This window comes from Mustela putorius, unplaced genomic scaffold, assembly GCF_011764305.1.
Source record: "Mustela putorius furo isolate JIRA1106 unplaced genomic scaffold, ASM1176430v1.1 tig00003913_pilon_pilon_pilon, whole genome shotgun sequence".
Taxonomy (NCBI): Eukaryota; Metazoa; Chordata; class Mammalia; order Carnivora; family Mustelidae; genus Mustela; species Mustela putorius.
In genome coordinates, this window is record NW_025422060.1 from 8,582,389 (window position 1) to 8,604,948 (window position 22,560).

General features: G+C 43.1%; 1 protein-coding gene across 4 annotated transcripts in view; it reads right to left on the minus strand.

Annotated features, from left to right (window-relative positions):
- Positions 1 to 6,259: 6,259 nt before the first annotated feature.
- The window catches only part of SEPHS1 (selenophosphate synthetase 1), a 30,294-nt gene continuing 13,993 nt past the window's right edge, over positions 6,260 to 22,560 (minus strand). For 3 of the 4 annotated variants that reach the window (XM_045069108.1, XM_004774879.3, XM_004774878.3), the window contains exons 6-9: positions 20,219 to 20,309; positions 18,173 to 18,272; positions 9,813 to 10,025; positions 6,260 to 8,205 (exon numbers count right to left, since the gene is read on the minus strand). In XM_045069108.1, the coding sequence (XP_044925043.1) occupies positions 7,991 to 8,205; positions 9,813 to 10,025; positions 18,173 to 18,272; positions 20,219 to 20,309 (619 nt within the window). In that variant the 3' untranslated portion in view covers positions 6,260 to 7,990. The remainder of the gene's footprint in view (positions 8,206 to 9,812; positions 10,026 to 18,172; positions 18,273 to 20,218; positions 20,310 to 22,560) is intronic. The other variant, XM_045069109.1, reaches the window with a different exon arrangement.

Here is a 22,560-nt window from a genome sequence, read left to right on the forward strand (position 1 = left end):
GTCTAACAGACATCTCAAAACAGAATTCCTGAACCTCGCCCCTCAAAACCCATGCCCACCCACAAAAAAATATAAAGTATGTTTATGGCCTAACCCCCAAAAAGGGTGAAAGTGACCTTGTTTGGAAAAAGTGTCCTTGTGGGTATGATTAAGGATCTCAAGATGAAATCATCCTGGATTATTTGGGTGAGCCCTCAAACCCCAAAAAAAAATCTCTCCAGGTGACGACATCTGACTACCCCCACTCCCTTTCTGCTGAGCACCACTGATCTCTGGTATTTTGTGATGAAACAGAGAGGGAGGAAAGAAACAAAAACATTGGAGGAAAGGAAGGGGAAAAAAACAACACACATGTACCCAGGCACACACTCTACTCATTTCCATTCCTTTAGACCCGAATTATAATTTCAGAATCTGTCCCATAAAGATCATTGTCTTCTCACATGAAAATAATTTAAGAATAACAGGATAAATCTAATTCTAGGAGCACAAATCTAATTAAGCTATGTGTTGTAGCTATGAGACAAGCTTTCTATAAATCATTTCCACACAAAGAGACACAAGTGTATTTTCTCTGAGCCTGTTTCCGGTATCAGCCATAATTAAAACTAATCTGAGGGACTGACAGGGTGTGCGCTGCCCAAATTCGTGATCTTTCAGCATGAACTTGAACCTCAAAGATACATATGTATGAATCCAGCAGAAGATGAAAAGATAAAATTACCACTTACAGAATTGTTCGGGTTGAGACATGTCAGGAGGCCTGCGGTAAATTACCTAGCATGAAGGGAGAAAAAATTAACCCACAAACCTTCGCACACTCCTTGAGCACCTCACTTGTGCAGGGCTGTCTGCAAAGTAGAGGAAAATAGTGGACAGCCACCCTTCCTGTGAGCAGAGCGTTCACGGCTTAGCTGGCGAGAAAGACAGTAAATTCTTGCAAGGGCAGGCAAGCTGCAGGCGGAACTTCTCCCCAAGGCGTGTGTGCGGCCAGAGGAGAGGGAGACAGGCACCAGGAGACTCTGCTGGGGGGAAGCAGGGTTAATGGTCCCGATTTCAAGTTGCCCAGGAATGAAGAGACCTGTCAGTCCTGCTGTATGTTCCGCCTTCCATGGCCCCTTGTGTGTATATTCCAGCTCGGCATTTATAATCTTCATATATGTACATATGTTTGGGGCATCTGGGTGGCTCAGTCAGTTAAGCATCTGCCTTTGGCTTAGGTCCTGATCCTGGGGTCCCAGTGGGGAGTCGGCTTCTCCCTCTGCCTCTTCCCCTCCACCCGCTTGTATTTTCTCTCACTTACTCTCAAATGAATAAATAAAACTTTAAAATATATATATATTTTTTAAAATATGTGTGTGTGTGTATTTAAGGTCTGATGTTTTGTGATCAAATGTAATACATAGGCATTGTAGAAAAATTGAAACTAGAGAAAGAATTTTTCAAAACTAAAATTCACTCATGCTCCTGCTCTCCAGGAGAAAACTTGTGTGAAAATCCCATGTATTTTTCTCCATTCATATACAGTTGGAACAAGGAGCCTGACAAGGGACTGGATCCCAAGACACTGGGATCAAGCCCTGGGCTGAAGGTAGATGCTTAACTGCCTGAGCCACCCAGGCATCCTAAATAGCTACTTCTAAAATCCTCAGATCTTGGGGCACCAGCCTGGCTCAGTCTAAGCAGCATGTGACTCTTTGTCTCAGGGTCATGAGTTCAAGCCCCATGGGGTGTAGAGTTTACTTACATAAACTTCAAAAATCCTCAAATCTTAGTAGCTAGGGTATGGATGTACAATAACAAGGTTTTCAACATTCCAAGGATTAGCACTGAACACAACTTAAGGTGAAGGGACTGGAGACATTTGGGAATATCTTCAGTATTTATCTATATTTCAGCAACTGAGTATCTTGCAGTCATACAATGGAAAACTAGAGGGGCGCCAGGGTGGCTGAGTGGGTTAAAGCCTCTGCCGTGGGCTCAGGACGTGATCCCAGGGTGCTGGGATTGAGCCCCGCATCAGGGGGCTGCTTCCCTTCCTGTCTCTCTGCCTGCTTCTCTGACTACCTGTGATCTCTCTCTGTCAAATAAATAAATAAATAGAATCTTAAAAAAAAAAAAAAAACTACATTAGGGTTAACATGAATGGGGATATTTCTGTGATCTATGATTGGGAATTATGATAGAAAATGATAGGAAGTTATGTCTAGGATATAGTAACTGAGAAGAAACACTCTGCACAACTATATATGTATATATTATGTAAAACTAACTATATATGTGACTATGTATATATATATATATATATATATATATATATATATAGAAATATATAAGTATATGCCAATTTTTTAAAAAGATTATTTTAGAGAGACAGAGAACATGAGTGGGAGAGGGGAAGAGGGAGAGGGAGGAGAAAAGCAGACTTCCTGCTGAGTGCAGACCAGACTCAGGGCTCCATCTCATGACCCTGAGATCAGGAGCCGAGCTGAACTCTTAGATGCCCAACCGACTGAGCCACCCAGGTGTCCCTATACCAATTGTTTTAAAGCTGCACCTCTCATTTGGTATTTCTCTTAGTTTAGCTTACCTCAGTGATTTTTTTTAAGATTTTATTTATTTATTTGACAGAGAGATCACAAGCAGGCAGAGAAGCAGGCAGAGAGAGAGGAGGAAGCAGGCACCCCACGGAGCAGAGAGCCGGACACGGGGCTCGATCCCAGGACCCTGGGATCATGACCTGAGCCGAAGGCAGAGGTTTTAACCCACTGAGCCATCCAGGCGCTCCTTACCTCCGTGATTTTATATCCAGAAGTTCTCACATACTATAAAATCTGCCATGGAAATGCTGTGGCTAGATTCACGGCACTCTGATCGCCTGAAATCATCTGATCGTCTGGGGATGTTCCCCCACCCGCCACTTGGCAGTGTCACAATGTCTGCAGTTTACTTATGACAGTGACTCTACCAAAACAAAGGAATGTTTATGTGTATGTCCATATGTGTGTGTGTCTGTGTGCATATGTTCTACATAGGCAGGTGTGGTAGGATATCAGCACCTTAACATTTCTAGAAGTGTCTGTTGTACTATTTTGTTAGTTTTTACTTAAACTTGCTCAAAATAAAAGTTGGGAAACAGAAATAAATGTCATCTGGATTTTAAGCACCCCACAAACTTACTATAAGTGGATTTACTAGACTGATTTGACTCACTAAGGTGGATAATGGCTATTTAATTTTACTTTTACATTTTCTTAAGATTTATACATTTATTAGAGAGAGACTCTCATGCACCCGTAGAGTGGAGTAGGGAAGGGGGAGAAGGAGAGAATCCAAAATAGACTTCCTGCTAAGTGCTGAGCCCAATGTGGGACTTGATCCCATGACCCTGAGGTCACGACCTAAATGGAAACCAAGAGTCAGATGCCCAACCAACAGAGCCACCAGGGTGCCCCTTTACTGATAACTTTTTAAAGTCCTGGTTAACAGTCTCATTCTAATACTTGAGAAATCCTTTATAGATGTATCTGATTCGTGTGTGTGTGTGTGTGTGTGTGTGTGTGTTTATTTATTTATTTGACAGACAGAGATCACAAGTACGCAGAGAGGCAGGCAGAGAGAGAGGAGGAAGCAGGTTCCCTAGTGAGCAGAAAGCCTGATGTGGGGCTCAATCCCAGGACCTTGGGATCATGACCCGAGGCGAACACAGAGGCTTTAACCACTGAGCCACCCAGGCACCCCTTCTTTGTGTTATTTCTTAATGTGCTAGAAACAGAATCTAGCTTTTTACTTAAAACTTAAAAATAGGAGTTCATGGACGGACCTAGAGGGTATTCTGCTAAGTCAGAGAAAGCTGTACCCTATTATTTCACTTATATGTATAATCTATTTTTTTAAATATGTGGAATCTTAAAAACAAACAAAAAGCAGAAATAGACCCATAAAGACAGAGAGCTGACAGTTGCCAGAGGGGAGACTAGTGCAGGGATGGGCAAAGTGGGTGAAGGACAATGGGGGGGAGGGGTACGAGCGTCCGGTGGTGGAAAAGTAAGATACCGGGAGGAATGGAACAGCAGAGGGAATAGAGTCATTATTTTAATAGTGGTGACAGATGGTAGCTGTACTCGTGGGGAGCACAGCATGAGCATGGTAGGGCTTGACTACTATAATTTTCTTAATTATTTAGATGGACCAAAGTGGGGCCATGCTCCAGGAACCACTATATATCATTCTTCTCTACTAACCAGGCAAAATAGAAGACATTATACTAACTCACTATTTCATAGGTCTCAATGAACCTCTAGACGCATTTGCTTTTGTTCTTGAAATACAGATTAAAAATATGTTGGCTATTCTGCAACCAGATCGCTAGTACGGGGAATTTTCTCTTTCCTTCCACAAAGTTTTGGCAGGCTTCATTATATGCCAGCCTCCCAAGCAGGAGCTTCCCTCCACAAGCAACAGGACTGGGAAGGACAATCAGAAACCACTAGAAACACCCACTGTGTACCAAGTCAGAGATCAAATATTGATGAACCTAAAAATAGGAAATACAAGAAACCCTACAGAGAACATACCTGGGAACTATCCCCCGCAATGTCCACGGACCTGCCCAAAGCAACCGGGAGGCTTGGATTCTGCGACTCTTGAGCAGATCTAGACATCCATGGGCACCCTGTCCCACCAATGATTTCACTTGAGGAAGACCAAGCGAGACTATGGTTCACGAGGTTGAGCCACATTTAGGTTCAAGACAGACTCAACCAGAGGCAAAATGCTATTCCCTACACTTCACTTTAAGGAATTGTTTTTGAATCTGTTGGCTTTCCCTGTGTACCTTGGCAGGTTCAAAAATTGCAATTGTTCATGTGTCAACTTCTCATGAGAAAAGGTACAACTTACGGTTGAAAATAAATTATATTATCTGTGCCACCAATACTTCATCTAGAGAAAGACGTTCATCTGAGCATGTGAAATGAGCAGCTCAGGGACGTAGGTAGAGAGAAATCCAGATCTATGTACACACACACATGCAAACACATGACAATTATCTGAAGCATCGTTATTTGTGCTTGCTTTACTACTTCTGAAAATATAGTAGTAGTAGAATAGTATAGCTATTCTGTCTCTCTTTATGCAGAACTGTAAAACTTAGAATTCAGATTTAACTCTTTTAAAGGCAATGCTAAATTCAGATTGAAACTGCTGGCTCATTCATCTAAAATCAGAACTTAAACACTCACATTTATTTATCATAAGGCATGCTTGGGAGACTAGAGTACTAATTCAAAAAATATTGCCCAAAAAGTACATATTGCTTACACAGTATTTTAGTCTCTTCCTGGAAAAAAAATTACCGGACAGTCCATGTTTCCACACAGCCTGTGCAAATAACAAGCTAAGCTTGGATATTCTTGGGAAGTCACTCCTGTGGCCCGAAGGATGATTGAGCTCACCAGGGCCCCACCTTTTCAGACTGTATGTAAAAAATTCGGTGCATTTTAACAAGTTGTATTTTTGGGTGCAGCTATGCCATAGGATTTAAAGAAAATAAATCACTATCCTGAGATCAATGTGAAGTTTGAAAGTACTAGCAGGAAGCCAAATAATTGTCTATTAACTACTCACCAAATTTTAAGATACCTTACACAGATATTGCTAGAAGTCAAAGATGCATCACTGGATTCAAGAAACTTCCAAAATAACATGGGGTTTTTTGTGTGTTTTGTTGGGCCCAGATGTCAACTGCCAGAGTGGTCAAAGTGGGCAAGAACGCTTCCAGGACAAGTGTACTGTGACAGCAGCTCCACTGTCCGTCCCTCCTTGGTACCTTGTCCTGGCCCTTGGTACCTAACTTCAGTACGCTCGGCCACGTGGGGTGTGTGTCCAAGTCAGACTCCCTAGACCACCCGAGCTCGGACTGCACATCTGTGGTGTGACTGGAAAATGTGCCTGGGACAAGCAGCCTCAGCTGATGCTAAGGGAGGTGATCTGGAATGCTCTCTGGGAAATCCCGCTTTAGAGACCTGTTCTTCCTCCTCAGGATCACTCGAATTATCCAGACCACCATGTACCCAGCATTTTCTAAATACTAATCTTCATGAAGATGGTTTCCTCGGGTGCATAATCTGCTTAGCTCCCTTCCTCTCAGCAGGCTTGCCACCGAGGAAATCAGCATTCAAGACACGATCAACATTAAAAAGAATTCAGTTAGTCATCACTAGTGAAAGAAAAAAAAAAAAAAAAGCCCAACAGTCTGTTCACCTTACTCAGAGGTTTCCAACACATTTTATTTTTGTCGACCACTGGTCTTTAGCTTTTGAGGACCAACATCTGTATAAATCCCTAGAAAACGTCCAACAAATGTCTGTTCCGAAGCAGCCTTTTGGGTGCCGCACACCGTACTTATGGCTTGAGTTCCAGCTACACTTGCAAAAAGGCTGCCCTCTGGCTCCTGACGGAGGGCGCATCCAAAGGGAAGCCTCTTCGGGGGCGTCCTCTCCGCAGGGGTGGCTTCCTTTGGCAAGAAGATCTGTCGTCACGGCTTTGGTGCCCGGGCGCAGGAGGCATCAGAGACTCTCAGGGCCGGCGGCTGCTTCCCTCAGGCGGACACTCGAGGAGTCAGCGCGCTGCTTACTAACTGCGATCCCTCCTTATGGTTTAGTGGGTTAAAATAGAAGGAAGCCTCTGTTTTTAAGTAACACAGATAAACACCTTTTTAGATCGTCTATTTGTTCTAGCACTACAAAATTTAATTCAAGAAAATATAGGTCCCATGAAAGACTTAAAAGTTTTATAAAACTAAAATCTAGTTTTCCCCAATAAATTGTACTTTTAGCCAAAACCCTCCCAACGCTTCTCAAATGATACTAAAGGGGGCATCTGATTATACAAGAGCAATAAAAAAAATTAAATATTTATTTGAATAACAAGTTTCAGTTCGAGCTGCGACGTTGGCAATGCAGATTTTTAACACAGATCACAAAAAGCGTGCACAAAAACGTACTGGCGCCAAGGACAAAATAATGCTAAGATTTCGGCTAAAGAACTGCTGAGTTTAGGAAAACAAAAGGCCTGAAATCACTATACAAAATATAAAATGTAGTAACCACTACCATCCACAGAACAGTCTTTATTATTGATTATATTTCAAAATTATTTGTGTAGTTAATTATAGACTGAATTGTAAAGGAGTATTATTATACATAAACCCCCTTCCGGAAGGCCGATTCCTTGTTGCACGAGCGAACATCTAATTACATTGCAGTAAAAGGATCCTTGCTTGCTGTCCATAAAGAAAACAGTTAATAGTATTACTGTAAATATTAGGAAGGCTACAAAAAAAGAAACTAGCTTTCTTTTTTTGTCTTCAAAGTGCTTTCCATGCAGAGTTAAGCACTTGCCTTGCTGAACTGAATACACTACTGGGGAAATGTCTTGGGTCAAAAGAGACACTCTTGAATGAGGAGACCGGGCTTTACAAAGCAAGGACTAGAAGGAACCATGCAACCCTCTCACTCATGGGATACCAATGTGTCACTTACCAGTTCCATCTTTTCAGAATACCATCCAAGACACTTACAAAAGACCAGACCGAGAATGATAAATACGCACAAAATGGAAAGACACCAACTGCTATCTGACACCACGACGGGCATGTCTGTGCTACGGGAAAGCACCTTTAAAAAGAGCCTATGCGGCAAGAGATAAGTGTCTAAAGATTCAAAATGAATCAACAGTATTGGATAACAATATAATTCTCAACTCAGAAGCTGCCTCAAGATTAGGTGCATCTTCAGTTAATGTAACAGGAAAAAAAGGCGATGGATTTTATTTTATTAATTGCATCCACTCACAAATCGACCTAAGGTCACCAGATGTGTAGACACAATGAGATTTTTTTTGTGGCCGTTTATAGTCTTTAATTGAAACGATGAAAAAGGAAATAGATCTATTTAAAAACAAAACCAAAGAGCTACTTGGGTTGAGATTAAGAGGTGGCCCCCGGGGTGGGGTTCACGTTCTGAGTGGCCACCTGCGGTGCGACTTCGATGATCCGGGGCTTGTCTATGATTCTGGCCGTGCGGTTGCCCTTCTCCACGATCCCAATAATCCATGCTTGGTGGCCTTCCCCGTATTTGGGAGACTTGATCTCTGCGCAGAACCGGGCGGCTTGCTCTCGCGGTAAACAGATGAGGAGGCCTCCTGGCAAAGGGAAAAAGAGAGAGAAAGGATCATCGTCTACTGGGATGCCCTGTTGGTGGTTTCTGGGCTGCTGGCTTTCCAGGGCACATCCACCCCCACCGCCGGCTGGCCACCAACCCGTTTCTGCCTCTAAGTGAGCCACCCTTTTCAGTCAACAGACTTTTCGCTGATGACACGGTAGAGCAATGTGCGGCTTCCTGGTGAACAGCTTACTCTATTAGAGGAACACATGCAGTGAACCTTAAACTCTGAAAATGACCTCGTGAATCCCTGAACATCGTGCACGAGTGAGGGGTCTGAGGGCTCAGTAACACACGTGGTAGCTACTTTCTTCTTCCCACACTAAAAGTACTTAAAACCGAAAACGAACTTTTCTTTTTTGACTTGATTTTCTACGTGGATTCCTCCTTTTATAAAAAAAGACTTTTCTGTATTTTTTTTTTAACTTAAAAGTTAAGATCATGAAGAGGTGTATGTCTCAAAGTACTAAAGGTCCTGTCACTGGCTCTGTTGCCTCCAAAAGAGCAAAAGCATAAAATATGTTACAAAAGCCTTCACCACAATGTCGCTAGCTAGGACAGAAAATTTTATGTATTCTTAAGTAGAAATAATACAATCAGGAAAAAATATAGATCTATACTTATCAAAAAGTAGAAACTTCTCATTTTTGAGTAAAGGAAACAAAAGGAATTTGATGGTACTATTTGTTTGTTCATTCAACACTTATTCCAGGCCCACTAGGTGGTGGACACTGTTCTAGCCAGATGCGGAACCAACAGTTCCCACTGCCTGCCTGGAACTTTCTTACTAGAAACTGGATTTTGGTTTGTTGTTGTTTTAAGGACAGGAAACTGCAGGCTCCTGGACAGAGGCCGTGGGAAGCCTATAGGCAAAGCGCAGGCCTGCCTAGCTGGCGGGTGGGCAGAGCTCTGTGGTCTCGCCTCTGGCTGTACCCCCAGAAGCCCACTGAGGCACGGATAGAATTCCTGCGCACCGGGCCCACCCTAGACTGCCAAAGTCAGGTTTCCTGGGGGTCAGGTGTAGGCACTGGTATTTTTAAATCCCCAGATGATTTCACTGCTTTGTTAGGGCAGGGAAACTATGAAGTTTGAAAGAAAAGAGAAATATGAAAAATCGAAAAGAGTGGGAGGATATCCAGAGCGAAATACAAGAGTCCAGGTAAAGGGCACTCTGGAGACATCACATACTACCTCATTCTTAAAATAGCAATTTTGGACATTTTCTTCAAGGAAAAAAATAGCATGTTCAATGTAACCTATAGGGAATCACAGTTCATTCAAATGCTAAGTTTCCTAGGAAAGCCGAGGAAGGACTCATTTCCCCATATTCTCCCTCCCTCCTGTCCTGTCACCAAAAAAGCCACGGAGTTTCATGCCGCCGGATCACACACAGACGGGCAGGAGTCGGGTGACCTACAGCCCCCAGGGAAGCTGAGGACATTCGTGTGAAGAAGGCCTAGGTTATCTGCCAGCACTGACCTCACACACAGTGGGGTCGTGCTCATGTACTTGGCTTCCTCCTTGTCAGGGGACTTTCCGTTAGCCTCGCTAGTTTAATCCTCAGGTCTGGGCCCAGGATCCTTGTACCTGATGTCTCCGGGCAAGTCCCGTGCATGAGGCCAAACATGTTTCCACAGGCCTTGCTCACAGCAGCCATCTTGGCCAGGACAGGAAGGTTGTGGATCACGAAGGACACCTCGTTCCTCTGCTGCTTGGCCAGGTTCTGCGCATGACCCAAAATTCCAAAGCCCGTGATATCAGTGGCAGCGTGGGCATTGAATGTGTGCATGAGCCCGGCAGCTAAGAGAAAACAGAGGAGCCATTTATTATCTGCTGACATAAATGAAGATGGACAAAAAAGCCGCCTTTCCTCAACTCAAAATTTTGCACACTTTGATCTCAAAATTGCAAATTTGTCAGGGTGGTGGCATACTGGAATAATGAAAATGTAATTTCTAAAACAAAACAAAAAAAAGATCAGAGTGAAGTTTTGAAAGCAGATTTTTTTTTTTTAAGATTTTACTTATTTGAGATAAAGCAAGAAAAAGAGAGAGAGCATGAGCCATGGGGAGAGGCAGAAGGAAAAGCAGGCTCTTCTGAGCAGAGGGCCCGACGTGGGGCTCAATCCCAGGACCCTGAGAACATGACCTGAGTTAAGGCAGATGCTTAACCAACTGACCTACCCAGGCGCCCTGAAAGCTTGTTTCTTATTCTACAAGAACCATTTAGAACTATCAGCAGCTTCAATCAACAGTAATTTTCCAGTAAACAAACAAACAAAAAATCTGTTCAGAAGAATCAGATCTAAGCCATTCTAAAATCAAAGAACAAGACTTTTTAAGACAGACGTAATTCAAAGCACTATTATAAGTGACTTGCCTAGAAGGTTAAATTTTCTAATTAAAAAAAATAGTTCTCCAGTTTTAGGTTTAAAGAAAATTGAGCAGGATTACCAGAGGTTCCCGTATAGTCCTGCCTTCTTCTCCCATTATTATTGTTATTATTATTTTTTAAAGATTTTATTTATTTATTTGACAGAAAGATCAGAGTAGGCAGAGAGGCAAGAGCTTGATCCCAAGACCCTGAGATCATGACCTGAGCCAAAGGCAGACGCTTAACGCACTGAGCCACCCAGGTGCCCTGCCCCTTCTCCCATGATTAACATCTACATCTGTTACAAGGGATCCAAGCCATTACTGATGCATTAAGTGAAGCTCATAGTTTACATAGACACCCACTCTTGATGCTGTACAATCTCCGGGTGCTGACGAGTGTACGATGTGTCCCCATGATTGCAGTATCATACAGACTAATTTCACTACCCTAAGAATCCTGTGCTCTGCCTACTCAACCCACCCCTCTCCCCAACTCTTGGCAACCACTCATCTTCCAACTGTCTCCATAGTAGTGTCTTTTCCAAAATACCAGAACTGGAATCAGAATATTTTTTCTTTTCAGATTGGCTTTTTTCACTCAGAATGATGTGTTTAAGTTTCCTCCACATCTTTTATGGCTTGATAGCTCATTTCTTTTTAGAACGGAGTACTATTCTATTGTCTGGATGGACCTGTTTACTTACCCATTCACCTGCTGAAGGACTTCTTGGTTGCTTCCAAGTCTTGGCAAATATGAATAAAGCTAGGACAAACATCCGTGTGCAGGTTTCCGGGCGGAGAGGTTTCAGTTCAGTTTGGTAAATACCAAGGAGAACGATGCTGGATCATATTAGTGTTTCTTGTAGGACTCTGTGGGGTATAAGGACTTTCTCCCAGTCTGTGGCTGGTCTCCTTTCTTAGCGTCTTTCACTGAGAAGTATTTTTATAAAGTCCAATTTCTCAATTTTTTCTTTAATGGATCGTGCTTTCGGTGCTATATCTAAAAAAGTCATCACTAAACCTAAGGTCACCTGCATCTTCTCCGAGGTTACCTTCTAGAAATTTAACAGTTTGGGTCTATGATCCATTTTGAGTTAATTTTTATGAGAAGTGTAAGGTCACTGACTTGAATTTCTGCCTGCAAATGTCCACTTGTTCTGAGCCATTCGTTGAAAGGATGATCCATTCTCCATTGAACCACCTTTCCTCTGTCAAAGATCAAACTACGATTTTTATGGGTCCATCTCTGGACTGTGTATTCTGTTCCACTGATACATCTATTATTCTCTGACCAGTATCACACTGTGGTGATGACTGTAGCTTACACCGTCTTGGAACTGCTCTTTGGTGTCTGTCCTCCAAATGCTCTTCAACACTGTGTTGGCTGTTCTGAGTCTTTCCCCTCTGTATATAAACTCAGAATCAGGGGCGCCTGGGTGGCTCAGTGGGTTAAGCCTTCAGCTCAGGTCATGATCCCAGGGTCCTGGGATCAAGGTTTGCATTGGGCTCCTTGTTCAGCAGGGAGCCTGCTTCTCCCTCTGCCCCTCCTCAATCTCTCTCAAATAAGTTCTTTAGAAAAAAAAAAAACCCTCAGAATCAGTAATAACTGGCTAGGATTCTGAAGGAGACCACACTGAAACCATACACCAAGTTGGGAAGAAGTGACATCTTGACAATAGTGAGTCTTTCTATCCCTGTGCCTCGAAAACTTCTCCATTATTTACATCCTCTTTGACTTCTGCCATCAGTTTTACAGACTTTCTTTACATGGAGCACATACTTTGTTAGATTCATATTGAATTATTTCATTTTGGGGGGGTAAATGAAAGTCTAATTTTTAAAAAATTAAATATCTCTTTCTCATGAAATAAAATACACCCTACGTTTACAGGAGTACCCTGGAGGAAATGTGGGTTTTTTTGGCAAATATTCTCTTTGTAGTCCAACATTCTCAACCACAGAGGTGGAGAGAAGAATTGACATTTTCTGGTCCATCGTGGTAGTTAGGCAACCAGACATCCCATTCTGTTAATGCATTTGCCCCAGGGCAGTGGGGTAAGAAGCCAAGACCTCCACTTCAGAAGCTCTTCCTGGTGTCATCTTGGGAGAGCTTAGAGGCCCAGAGGATACAAGAGGACACACGCGGACTCCTAGTCAGTAACAGGGATTCCATTTTTAAGGTACTCATCACCACCTTGTCCCTGCAAAGGGAACTCCTGCCGCTAATATTTCCTATGGACATTTTAATGAAACACAGAAGCAGAGAAGAACAGTACAACAAACTCCTGTGTACCCAACAAAACCCAGCTTCATCCACTACCACCTTTCCCCTAGGGTTCCTTCTCTTCTGGACTACTTGTTCTGGGACGGGAGTAGGGTGGGTGGATCACTTTATTTTATTTATTTTTTATTTGACACAGAGAGATCACAAGTAGGCAGAGAGTCAGGCAGAGAGAGGGGGAAGCAGGCTCCCCACTGAGCAGAGAGCCCAATATGGGGCTCGATCCCAGGACCCTGAGATCATGACCTGAGCCGAAGGCAGAGTTTTAACCCACTAAGCCACTCAAGCGCCCAAAGGGGTGGATCACTTTAAAGCAAACCCTAGTCCTACCACTTCTCCTGTAAATATTTTGATATGTAGCTCTTAAGGAGTTACGTATCAAATAGATCTTAACCATAATACCACTGTTATTCCAATGCAATTAATATTGTATGTAACAGATCTCTCTTAAACCTCTGAATTTTTAAGCTTCCCCTTTTCTCCCCTATGCCCTCTGTTTGTTATGGAAATGGAGTCCCTAGAAGTTCCTGCATTCTGGATTTGGCTGTCCTCCCTGATGAGATAGATTCAAGTTCTTTTTTTCTGGCAAGACTACTTCGTTGGCAGGGATAAGGAGCACTTGTCACCTCCACTCGAACCTTTCACCTAATGGTTTTAGCAGCTGTTAATGCTTGTTGAGATTCCTTAAATCAAAGCGGGCAGCAAAAGTGGCAAGTGTGTGATTCAATCATTTCTCCTGCATTTATGAGAAGTGACTATTCTAAAGAGTTTAAAAAACAATTGTTTGGATTTCCTGAAGTACATCCCATACAAGAAAGGTGAAATGTGTGACTGATTCCTTTAATTTATTTTCAGGATGCACTGGTGTTCTAGCAACTTCCAAAGGTGGTGGCCCAAAATGTTAATTATTGCTATGGTTTCACTGATGTTTAGGGATGTGCTTCCGCTGGCTTCAGTCACTCTCCTTGCTGATGTCCACACGGCCCTCCTCCCCATTTGATTGGCGGGAGCCTCTCGAGTTCTGGTGCAGTGACATGACCCCATCAGTTGACACCTCCATTACTTTCAGGCACAGGAGGTCCCAGGCTTATCTTCTGTACTTCCTTTCCCAGAGCTGGAATCAGCTGTTTCCCCAGGGAGTGCTGGCACTTTTTCGTGGGAAATGTTAATTTTCGGATTAGAATCTGGGCACTACAAGTTCATTACTACGGGCTTATTATCACTTCCAGGCTTGGAGATAAACATATTTGGGGGGGAAAAAATAGTCCTGAGTTCATACTGATGATTACAAAGTAAAGATTATAGTTTTTAACAACTTAGCTTCTTCAGTCTTCTTTTTATTCTTAAAATCTTTGCTGCAAATTGTATTAACTTATTTGCTTTCAGGGGCGCCTGAGTGGCTCAGTCAGTTGAGCATCTGCTTTTGACTCAGGTCACGATCCTGGGGTCCTAGGATCAAACCCTGTTGGGCTCCCTGCTCAGTGGGGGAGTTTGCTTCTCCCTCTCCCCCGCCCCTCTCACTGCTGATTCTCTCTCTCTCAAAATAAATCAATATTCTCACAAACGCAGGCCCGGTGAATACAATGAGATTTCTTTGTGGGATTTTGTCCCAAGGATACACATTGAAAATATCGGGCTCAAAGTGACTTGAAATAATTTTTCCCCGTGTGGTTTTGCCACTAATTTAATATGTTAGGCAGCTTTTAAAAAAATTTGGTTTAGAATTGTAAGCAATGTTATTTTTTACATAATTTTTAACCATAGAAAACATTCATTCTGAAGGCAAACTACAAAAAGTTCTACTTCCTCTTACATGGAACTATTTAAAAAAAAATTTTTTTTAATTTATTTATTTAACAGAGAGAGAGAGAGAGAAATCACAAGTACGCAGAGAGGCAGGCAGACAATGAGGGAAGCAGGCTCCCTGCTGAGCAGAGAGCCTGATGTGGGGCTTGATCCCAGGACCCTGAGATCATGACTTGAGCTGAAGGCAGACACTTAACCCACTGAGCCCCCCACGTGCCCCTATGTGGAACTACTTTTATTCGGGATTCATTTTCCCATTGTTCTTTGTGAAAGTATAAAATACATATTATTAACATAAGAATGCACAAAATGTAGCCTACCATATATGTTCTTCTGTCCCTTTCTTGTTTGATTATATCTTAGAGCATCCAGGAATAAAGAGCCTGCTTTCCTTTTAATGGCTGAATAGTATTCCACAGTGACCATGTAGACTAGACAACTCTGTAACCTACTGGTGGACATGTAGATTGTTCCCCTTTTTTGCAATTATAATTAGTGCTTCAATGCATAGTCTTATAGACCTGCCATTTCATATTTTGGCCACTGCAGCTTTGAGGCAGAGTTATATAAGTAGGACTGCTTAGGTCAAAATAAATGTACACATAATTTGCTACATATGATCAAATACTCCCTCATAAGCTTCTGCCATGTTGTCACTACCAGCTGTGCATAAAAATTAAGGACAGGGAATCTTAAATGCTCAAATACAAGGAAACTGAAAATTCCTACAAATAAAAATTAATCCATTACAAATCCCTTACTGTTAAATGACTTAACTTAAAGAATCAGAAAAGGGAAAAAGACTCCTTGTACAGTTTAAATTGCACAGGAATAGAAAGGAAAAGCCTTGGTGGTAAGTGAAGAGAGCATCGGGGGACAAAGAATTAAACAATTATGATGTTACTTTGGAACAGGGCCAAAGAAATAATCCTGGAATGCAGAAAACAAACTATGGAAAAATTTGATGCCCCAAAAAACTATTCAGGAGTGGGCAAAAGGTAAATTATGGTGTACCTCTCTGGTAGACCATCCAGGCATTAAAAATTGTGTTCTAGGATTATATAATGTGAAAAAAAGAACTCAAAAAGCAGACTCAAATGCAAATAAAATGTACGATAATCACTAGCTCAGAACATGAACAATAAAACATTAAGACAGTAAGCCCCAATCAACCACAGGAAAAAACCCTGGAAGGAAACACAAATATACAGTAAGAGAAGATGTTTTGGAGGGTGAAGACTATGGAAAAAGTTTCTTCTCTCCTTTTTTCATTTTCTAAGAACTTCTATAATCCGCGTGTCATATTATTACAGTAAAAAATATACATACAATAAATGGGAAGAGAAAACACATTACAGAAATTTTCTAAAAGCAGTGGACCACTGGATGCCATCGTGTGTAGGGCCCCCGGAAACAGTGAGCACCGGCCACAAAAGCCACAGCACCGCTGACCTCTTACACGTAGTATCCCAGAAGCCCTGTCCTAGAAAGTTCTCAGCGGGAACCTGAATGCCCACCAGCAGTAGACCACATAAGTCAGTCACAGAGTGGAAAAGTATACAGCGGAGAAAATGAATTAAATACAAGTACATATACCAGGAGTAACGCTCCAGAACGAAACAAGAAAAACACATAGGTAGGATTCAAATAAGCAAAAATTTTAAAACTAACTGCTTAAAGATACAAGTCTCTGTGATGAAAAGACTTTACAGTGTAGGGAATGAACATGAGATTCAGAGCAGTAGCTGGGTCTCCCCCGCCCCCGCCCCAGCAGCAGTCCTGGAGCTGAGTGTGGGAGGGGTAACTCCGGGCTTCCAAGGCCAGACTCTGTTTCTCACACCAGATGGTGCTGCATTGCTGATCCTGAAGCCCTGCACAGATTTTATAAAGTTCTTTTGTATAAACTTGGGATCTCATAAAAAAAAATTAACTTAAGAGGGGAAAGGCAAATATTGGGGGAAAAAAATGTTCTCACATTTTTAAGAACCTTTAAAACCAGAGTGTCAGTCATCAAGATCTTTTCAGATCTGCTGGTCAACCCTAACATTTCTTCTTCTTTAAAACAACCGAAGACTCCATGATTAAGTATTACATACAAAATGATTTGGAGAAAGGTGAAGAACAGAGGGAATAAGACAAATAAAATCCATTCAAATGCATTTCTTTCTTTTTTTTTAAGAGAAGCAGAGTCAAGCAGACTCCAAACCCAGCAAGGAGCCTACTCGGGGCTCGATCCATAACCCTGAGAGACTGTGATCTGAGCTGAAATCAACAGTCAGACTCTTAAGCCTCCGAATCATCCAGATGCCCCACATTCAAATCCATTTCTGGTTGGTGGCTTAGGGAACCCTGAAAAACTAAACGAAGAGTGGTTTTTTTTTGTTTTGTTTTGTTTTAGTAGGCTCCATGCCCGGCATGGAGCTCAGTGCAGGGCTTGAACTCACGACCCTGAGATCAAGACCTGAACTGAGATTGAGAGCCCAATGCTCAAACAACTTAGCCACCCAGGTACCCCAAAGAGTGACTTTTTTAAGGAAAAGATTTCTGAACTTCATTTTTCAAGTTACAAAATAAAATGTCACCCAACCCACATCCTTAAATACAACATGCCAATAATGATGAGAAAGAAAATTGGTTTTTCCAGAAAAAAAAAAATCATAAAAATTTCCATCACTGAGCTTATCAACATTGATGAAATGTGGTACTGGAGAAAAAGCAGTGTTTACAGTTATACAGTTTTGGGTCTGAGAACAGGATCTGCCCGTATTAATGCATCTCCTCTCGGGCAAAGGCAAAGGGGAGAAAGAAGGTCGAGTTCTCATGATTACAAAAGAAAGGTCTGTGAGGCACCGTAAAGAAATCTAGCACGTGGTATACAAAGTGAACTCATCCGGTCCACGTTTAACCAAGACCTACAGTGAGATCGAGTCCCTCCTTCTTCGAAGCACCGGGGCCACCACAGGGAACAAAACCAGTGGAAATCCCCGCCCTCTGGAAGCTGACATTCTACATGCTGGCTCGCTTCTAAAACATCTGCACAGAAGCTTTTCTAGAAACACTTCCTCTGGCATGTCAGAGGTCAGGCCTTCAAAGACCCAGGAGAAGAGCTTCCTTCTTAATTATACAATATGCCTGATATTTTCTACATCCATATGAAAGCCAAGAAAGGGGGGAGGGAGCATAAGATGCTTGAACTGTATCAAGTAATTCCCTTGGCAAGCCTTGCTGCTTTCTAGAAGATGAACTGTGGTTCTTGAACTTTCCTGTTTCATTTTAATCTGCTTTTGAAACCGTGTGGTACACCAAAGCACTCGCTCATTTACGGTGCATAAAGACTGTGGAACAGCCTCAATCTCTTACTTAACTGTTCAGAGACGATAGATAATAATACTTGAATGTGTCATAAGCAGTAGTCCCACTAAAGCACTGTGGGGCCCTGAGCAAGTTACCGCTCCGTAACCAGACGAGCCCTCCCACCCCAGTACCTGTTCTGTTGAGCCTCGCCATGTTCATCATTGCCTCCTGGTACGCCAACTCGACGTCTTCTTGGGTGACCACTAGTTTAATCTTATTCCATTTTTCAGGCTAGTAACAGGAATAGAGGTTAGGAGGAAAAGGGGGGAAAATGTGATTAATCTTCTAACCACTTGAAGAAAAAGAATACTTGGGGGGGGTCATTTTCTGGGGGTTTGTTTACCTAATTTTGTACATAAAGTTAGGTTTCCAACTTCTTGTGACCAGTGTTTTAGGTGCCCCCATTGGACGCTGAATCATGCAATCTTTTCTGTTTTCCACCCCCCTCCTGTGGTCCAGTCGTGCAGCTTCCTGGCCACATAAGCCCAGCAGGACACAGGGCTGCAGAGAGAGGCTGCGCGAGCGCCAGGGTGCCTTCTTCCCATGGTAGGGCGCAGATCACTCCGGGAATAGTTCCCAATGTCCTTTGCTGCTCTCCTCTAACAAGCTGATGACCTGCGTTTTCATACAATTATACTTTTACTGTCTTTACCTAAATTCTGCATTGAGCCATCCTGACGGACAGACGAGGGCGAAAACAGCTTTGACTACGTGTGCCCTGAGGACAGTCTTGGGTAACCACAAAGGAGGTCACAAAGGTCAGGAGAAAATTAGTTTCCTTTTTCCTCAGTCTGATTTCCAAAGACTCTAGCATCATGATACTATCATCCTGCTCCATGAGTGGCCATCATCCAGGCATCTGGTTTTTTTAATAACACCGAATAATCCACCACCCAATGCAGTCACTGAAGTCCAACCATGTGCTCCTCCCTTAACCCACAGGTCCCCGAATCTCCCCCAGAGCTAACAACTAATTAAATTTTAAATTCATCTTTCTCCTACCATACAAAATGAAGTATTCTCATACATATAGATGCCAAAACAATATATTCTTTGGTTGCTTCTGACCTTTATGAAAGGGCATTATGTGTTTATGTAATTTTTGGATCTTTCTCTTTTCAATTCTGAGCATTTAAAAAAACAAACAAACCAAAAAAGTAAAGGTGGTGTCAGGTCGGGGGTAGGGAGAAGGATCCCAAACCCCTCATCTTAGAGGCTCCTCTGCCTCACCTGCTTCCTTGCTAAGAGACTCTGATCTCAGCAGTCACATGGAGAGTTACTGTGGACTGCTGGCCGGTTATGGCCTCCCGATCTGACTTAGAGATCGAACTTGATGGGAGGTCTCCCCTCCTCACTGGATGGAAGGGAAAAGTAACTCAAGGAAGTGGCTCAGAGATTTTTCTCTACTCTGCCATAACTAGGAAGATATATCTGCTTGATCAATAACATAAAATTATTATTCGTTTTCAACTGTTTCTCAGAAATGGTAGGTTCAGATGACAGCGGCAGAAATTAAAAGCACCAAGCTATGTGAGGATAAGCTACAACTGTATTAATTTTTGAATTGTGGCAAGGAGAAGATCCCTAAATGAAGTGTGATCATAGCTCAGCAGAAAAGTGACTCAGGATAAACATCTTCATATTCTAGAGATTTTCTCTACAAGGTAATTATTTATCAAAATGTTTGAGTTACTTATTAGTTTAAAAAGACAACACAACCAAACACCTCATGAATAAAATTAAATTGTCAGCAACGCTACCTGTATTTATAACCCCAAACACTACACTTTCCATATATTCTCCTATGATTTCTTTTAGTGATGCTTAAGACATGGAGATAAAGCACTCGATATGTGGAACTCTGATTTAATAAAAGAAGACAGCCCCCAGAATCTGTGAAGGACATGGCTAACACTCTACTCCCTGGTGGTGGAGCTGAAGAAGCTCATTTCTGGAAGCCAGAGTGAAGACACGGGGACGATCTAGGTCTGAAACGTGCGAATGCATCTAAGGGGCAACGCTCGCTCCGGAGCAGACACGTCTCGATAAAACGTACTCCGGCACGAGCAGACCAAGGAGACACTCGTCCGATCTGAGGAGCAGAGTGAACGCCCTGCTCTCCACACCCATCAACATGCTGTCCACCCCGCCCCCACGGCAGGCGGTCCTCCACTCACAATGTCCAGCCACTGGTGCACGGCCACGGCCACCTGCGTCCCCAGGGGCTTCGTCAGCACTAGCACATCCCCTGGCACCGCATTATCTGGCCTGAAAAGAACAAGTCAGTTCAGTGTAATCAAAGAGGTAACTCACTAGCAATAGAACAGGAGGAAGCCTGGTAAAACGGCAGTAGAACCTTCATTGCGACTTGCCACTGAGGCCATTGCTAGAGCAGAAACACTGAAAGGACTGAAGGGTCTGCAAATTACCTACAGGATCGTCCACACCCCCAAGGAGTGGACGAAGAAGCAGACCACAGCCTTCGAAGGCAAAGGTCTCACTGGGTCACACCTGTGTGCTTCCTTAGTAGGGACCCACCATGGTTCTGGGGCAACAAGCCTTCTGACACCAAGCCCGTTTCTCACTATCACTTGTGAGGTAGAGACGCAGTGGGATGGGGCTCCAATCGGTAAGTCTAATGTTCTGGTGATTTCAGCAAAGTTTGCAAATTCAAACTGACCAACACTAGGTTCCCTAGTTGGCATCCAGACAGACAGGCCAACCTTAAAAACACAAAGTCCGACCCCCCAAGTGAAACCCCTGTCACACTGCATCCTCACTGAGGGTCTTCCTTATGTCAGTTCAAGCTGACCACCCAGCCACTCTGTCATCTGACGGGAGAGGACTCAGATACTCACCCATGTTGGGTCACCAAGCCAGGGGCACAGACTTAAAATCAACTGCTAGCTCCCCAGCTCACCCTGTGATCTCTCTATCCACTGTTAGCTTTGAAAAATGTTCACCTGGTAATGGTATCTAAGAAACTCCTCTTCCAAAAACTAGGCTTTAAGACATTAGTGTCTTTCAGGTGTGACTCAGCTGCACTTCAGCGCTGGTAGGTTCTTAGAAGACACAGGTCATGTGCCAGCCACAAACCTGACTATCCACAACTGCCGGGTGATTTTCAAGTTCACGGGCACTACTGGAGGCACATATACTCAGGTGGGCAGGCTCCTTCCTGTCTGACAAAACTAAACATAGCACTGTTGACCAAAAAAACCCACTGAAGCTTGTTTTGTTATGTTTTCCTCTCTCATTTTTGCAATGGCTTAAGTTCTTTTTCTACCGAAAAGCTGAAATGTGGGAGGCAGTGGACCCTGGGATCTTCTGTCCTCTCTGTGTGGAAGCTTGAGAACCAGCAACACATAACACAGGAAAACGAAACTCTGGTGTAAGTAAAATGCAAGACCCATCATGTGAAAGCTATCAGAAAATGTCTCTAAAATGAGCTCCCATCAATTAAAAAATGGGCAAAAGACATGAATATATGAAAAACATGCTCAACTTGCATCACGAAGGAGTAAGGTTTATGCCACCAAACAGAACAAGAGGGTTGCACGGAGTGTTGGTGGGGAGGTGGGGGCTGGGACACTCTTGTTCACTGCGGGCTGAGCCTCTACACAGGCCAGTCTGGAGAGACTGATGATGATCACTCTGCATGTATATCTGACCTAGCTATTCTTTTTGAAGAAGTTCTTACTAAGAGTCAGGCACATGCAAAGTGATGTACGTATCAGGTTACAATGAAATACCATTTGCAAAGTCAAAATAAACTGATTAATCTAAATGTCAATATTAAATTGGCTCAAACGGCTCCCTCGCCCAGTAAGGGAAACCCGGTGATGAGGAGGAGCAGAGGCCCTGGCACTGCAGATCTCTATCTTCTGAACACAAGTCATGTGAACACGGAGCCTGCTAGTACTTAAGTACTCATGCACAAAAAAAGGCGAACGGGTGCCCCGGTGGCTCAGGCGGCCCCATGTCAGGCGCCCTGCTCTGCTCGTGCTCACCTGCCCTCTCCCATAAATAAAATCTTAAAAAAAAAGGTAACAAACAAATGGAGTTTCTTCTTTCTTCATAAAATGGGACATTTTCCATTCTTAGTAAGACATCAAACATGTGAAGTTAACAACTTACGTCGAGAGAATCCTTCAAAAAAAAAAAAAGAGAGAGAGAGAGAGACTCTTCCCTGAAGATCTAGAAATGACCAGAAAGCACATGAACAGATCATACAATCAGCTACCAGGGAAATGCCAGTTTCACACAGGGACGCAGATGCCCTCGTGCCCGCGAGGATGGCTATTCTTAAACACATAGACCGGGGAATGAGGACTAGTGAGGATGTGGACACAGGCATTCTCCTATGCTGTGGTTTTGAATATAAAATGGTGCCACCGGGGCGCCTGGGTGGCTCAGTGGGTTAAGCCACTGCCTTCGGCTCAGGTCATGATCTCAGGGTCCTGGGATCAAGTCCCACATCGGGCTCTCTGCTCAGCGGGGAGCCTGCTTCCTCCTCTCT